A 4886-nucleotide genomic window follows, 5' to 3' on the forward strand; every position below is an offset into this window, starting at 1 on the left:
ATGCTGATTGTTATTGTTATTGCTGTTGTTGTTGTTGTTGTTGTTGTTGTTGTTATTGTTGTTAGTATTAGTATTGTTATTATTGTTGTTATTACGATGATCGTGATGATGATTGCGACGACGTTGGTATTGATGATTATTATGATGATTGCTATTATTGTTGTTGCTATTATTATTATTGCTGCTGTTGTTGTTGTTGTTGTTGCTACTGCTGTTACTGTTGTTGTTGTTGTTGTTATTGTTACTGTTGTTGTTGTGGTTGTTGTTGTGGTGGTTGTGGCGAAGTTGATGGTCATTCGAAGGGTGTTGCGGGTTCGGGATGGACCGAGGGTGCGGGAGGACGCGGCGAAGTAGAAGGGTGGGCTGCACCCCGCACGCACCCCTTGCCCCCTCTCACTTGTCCTCGGCTTCAGCCCTCGGCGACGTGTCCGTGTCCTGTCTCTCGCTGGAACAACAACATAAAAAAAAAAAAAAAAGAAAAAAAAAACATAAAAAACAAACCCAAACAAATTCAACCGCAGATTATATCGATCTCTCCTCACCCTCACCCTCACCCGCCCCTTTTTGTGTTTCCTATCTTTCTCTAGTGTTTTTTATGTTCTTTTTGAGTTTTTCTACTCTTCCTCCCCCCCTTTTTTCCTCCTCCTCCTCCCCTTCGCCAATTTTGACCTCGTTCCACTTTTTTTTTCCACCCCCCCCCTTTTAAATCTAAAGCATCCTATTTCACGGGACTTTGACTTTGATAGAAACATTCTAATCGAAAAATATACTCGACAATCGTAACTCTATCGCGGAAAGATATAAGCAAATTATAAAAAATTTATAAAAAAAATAGAAGAGATATGGAATATATCGAATAGATATCAACAACAAAAGAAATGTTTAATTGTCAAATAATCGTGTTTATCTTTTTTTTTTTGTTTTTTCTTTAAGAATAAATTTATTTTGTTAACTGGAACCTATGATAGGGGTTGTAAATGATCCCGTATGTGTATGAAGGTATTTATACGGAACGATAATAGTTACGTGTTGAAGTATGCTGCAACTGAAGCATTAATACTGATTTCAAAAATTATCTATATAATTAATTTTATATTATTTTATAATAATTATTATTTTTCCTCTCTCTCTTTTTGTCTGTCGTTTGTCTGTTTGTTTAATAGGGAAAATTCGAAACGAACGATTAGGATTAAAAATTTTATAATTGCAATATTTTTATATTTGCAATAATACACGTATTATATATATATATTATTACGTATATATTTAAAAAAAATTGCAGTAAAACAAAAAATTTTTGTTTTAATGCAATAAATTTAAAAAAAAATTTAATTTTAATTTTTGTTATAATTGCAGAGTAAATTTAAAAAAAAATTTAATTTTAATTTTTGTTATAATTGCAGAGTAAATTTAAAAAAAAATTTAATTTTAATTTTTGTTATAATTGCAGAGTAAATTTAAAAAAAAATTTAAGTAAAATTGCAATAATACACGTATATTATATATATATATATTGTATATATACGTAAATAGGTAAAATTCTTCATTTAAAATTCGATCGAATAATTCCCTAAGGGCAAATAAGCCAAAGTAACTCGCGTTAGCAACGACCCTAAATACCCAGGGCTACAAATTTTCGTCACGAATGCAATCCACGATGCACACAAATAATCGATAAAATAAAACTGTCAAATGTTATTCGAAAGAAATACAAATCTACATATTTAAAATATACTTGATGTTAAGGTATATTATATCATACTCGTGAATAATATTTTTAAACTTTCGAAATAAATTTGACAATATTCAACAAATTGTTCTCTAACATAGAGAGAGAGAGAAAGAAAGAGAGAAAAAATAAATAAAAATACTATTCGATTACATAATTTCACGTTGACACGTTAATACAACGTATACGTTTAATATCAAAGTATCAATATTTATTTTTTTTCTGCAACATTTTATTCATCGTATCGCAACGATTATATATACTTATGCATACGAAATTGTTTATACGAGTATTGTAAATTTGAATAAAAATTGTTCATTTATATATGCATAATAATAAATACATACACGAATGGAATAATGTAACATAATATTTAAAAAATAAAACGTATACGCAAGAAAAAAATCATTTCAATAATATTACTTTTAAACTAACCGAGAAAAGCAAGAATGTTTAACAATATACGTGGGTTGATTCTAATATAAAAAAAAATACAATATTTGTTTGCCTTTATATATTTATTTAAAAAAAAATAAATAAAAGAAAAATGTCGTTTTCTTATCAATGGTCAAAACTTTTCATTCCATCCTCCTCGTATTTAAATTCATTTCGATCATCATCAAAAAATATTCGAGAAAATGACACATTCTAGTTTTATTTTATTATTAATTATTATATTATTGAAACAGGGTTTATAACTTTTATTGATTTCCTTATCATCAAACACGCGATCAAATCGTGAATTAAATCTAAACTAAATGACACCTGTGAAATGATACGTTAACACTTCAAATGAACCATCCCTTAAATTCATTTATCTATAGACAGCTAAATAATATCATTAATTATAATAATTAAGTTAATAAAATGTCGGTTATATTATATCGGGTAAATCGTTATTGAAATAATTCAATCGTGGAAAATCAAAATATCGATTTCATTTAAATACATATACTATCGTACGTAGGTTTCAAACTCACATAACTCATATTAACCTACCCAACATCCACAGGGAAACGTGAGATTGCTGAATATTAGCGTACAATGTTCTACATTGGAACGTTAGAATATACGCGTGATTATCCTAAGTTCGATATAAACCATTATGGAATTAATTATTCCGATATACCAGGTGTGTATATCCGTATATGAAAATTATAGATTGGTACACACATGATTTCCAATTAAACGAACATTCAATCAACATATTGTCACAAATTGATTACGTTTTGTTTTGTTTTTCGTTTACACGATTTTTTTTCTTTCTTTTTTAACAAACCAATTAAAACCGTAAAGATTTCTTAGAAATGTTTTGCACATCCACAATTTTTAAACGACAAAGTATTACTCATAAGTTCATAATTAACAAACGAATTGATATTAATTATTCATCATTTTATTTCTATTATATAAATCATTTTTCATTTTTCATTATTAAGATAATAAAATAGATTTAATCTTCGAACGCGTACGATTAATTGTACGAAGATTATTCGTAAAAAAAAAAAAAAAAAAACAAAAAAACAAAAAATGTATTAATAAAAAAATTAAAAAAGAAATAAAATTGAACGATTTGAAAACGCGATGGAGTTTGTTCAAATCGTTAAAAAAAAAGAAACGATTAGAAATTACAAATTGGGAACTTAGAAAGATGATATCGATTTAGCAACAAGTGCAACAATTGCAAAGCCACCATTGTTAAATTCCCCTATCATTATTCCACGTGTTAAACCTGTACATTTTGTTAGCAATTATCAAGAAATTTGCCAGCCAATTCCTGAATTCACCCTCGCGCTGATTGGATAGTTGGATAGAAAATTAACGAGGGCCTCTCCTATTTCTCTATGTCTCTCTCTCTCTCTCTCTCTATCTCTCTCTCTCTTTCAATTTCTATCGTATTCGATAGTCAATTGGATTCGCTAATTAACGATCGATCAACGTACTACTACTCTTATTGCAACATTGAATTTTCATATCTCGGATATTAACCTTATTGAACATTATGTACAATTTTATTAAACAATAAATAATTGTCCTTTTTATTACATTAATATATCAATTTTATTCTTTTATTATTTTGTATAAATTATATTATATTAAAATTATTAATCATTTGTGTTATACCTACGACTCGTGTTAAATAAAACAATTATTATATATTATATTGTTTATATAATTATACAAAATAATATAAAATTCCAAGATATACATATTATATATATTTGTTAATCTAATCTAATCGAAATCTAATATATTGAATCGTATACAATTTAACGTAATTTAAATAAACAAAATTAAATCAATACAAAAATACATACATTTTCTTTTCCATTAGCAAATAATAATAAATCATTATCGAATGAAATAAAAAAAATACAAATTTCAAATAAACTACAAATAAATATAACGCAAAAAATATATATTTATTCCAAAAGAAATATCTTATTAACAATAATAAATATATCGAATAGAAGTTATTATAAAAATATTTTATACAAAATGTTTAATGTATAGTAACATATCCCTGGTTTTCAAATGTATTATGCTTTAAACTCTAACGCAACTTCCTATAGGGACAAAACGAAAGACGGAGAGAGAGAGAGAGAGAGAGAGAGAGAGAATGATAAGAGGGGCTGGAGATGAGGGTGGGGATGGAGTGGGGGAGTTCATAGAGGAAGGAGGTAAATTCTATTTGCTGATCAGCATACTTCAACGATCGCTATTGTACGATATCGGACATTCGAGTTTGATATACGTGCTTGCAGCACCTTTGCGTTTAGAATGAAGTCGACCGTGATACTATGCTAAAAGCACGAATTTGTATGTATATGTATATATACGTCTATTATTTACCACTCGAGCGTAGAATTATTACGTATTCCTATGTGTGGGAGACTCGAGAGTTAAATTCAATGATAAGGAACGTAGTATTCACTCCTTATGTTCAACCAAGGGAGAATAATAATCTTACGAATGAATTATTACGATAAAGATATGATATAACATCATTTTGGAGTATGATAATAATAATAATAATAATTATTATTATTATTGTTTAATGTAATAATTTGTTTTTTTTTTTTAACAAGAGTTATTATATTGATTATAGAGAATGTTTCTTTTTTGAGAAAAAAAAACAAATTGTTATTTATAATCA

At 27.6% G+C, this 4886-nt stretch overlaps 1 protein-coding gene across 1 annotated transcript in view; it reads right to left on the reverse strand.

Moving 5' to 3' along the window:
• Positions 1-214: 214 nt before the first annotated feature.
• The window catches only part of LOC106789142 (protein abrupt-like), a 45597-nt gene continuing 40925 nt past the window's right edge, over positions 215-4886 (reverse strand). Inside the window, exon 9 of the mRNA XM_014753122.1 lies at positions 215-445. Within this exon, the coding sequence (XP_014608608.1) occupies positions 394-445 (52 nt within the window). The 3' untranslated portion in view covers positions 215-393. The remainder of the gene's footprint in view (positions 446-4886) is intronic.

This window comes from Polistes canadensis, unplaced genomic scaffold (assembly GCF_001313835.1).
Source record: "Polistes canadensis isolate GaletaPanama2010 unplaced genomic scaffold, ASM131383v1 scaffold_6, whole genome shotgun sequence".
NCBI lineage: Eukaryota > Metazoa > Arthropoda > Insecta > Hymenoptera > Vespidae > Polistes > Polistes canadensis.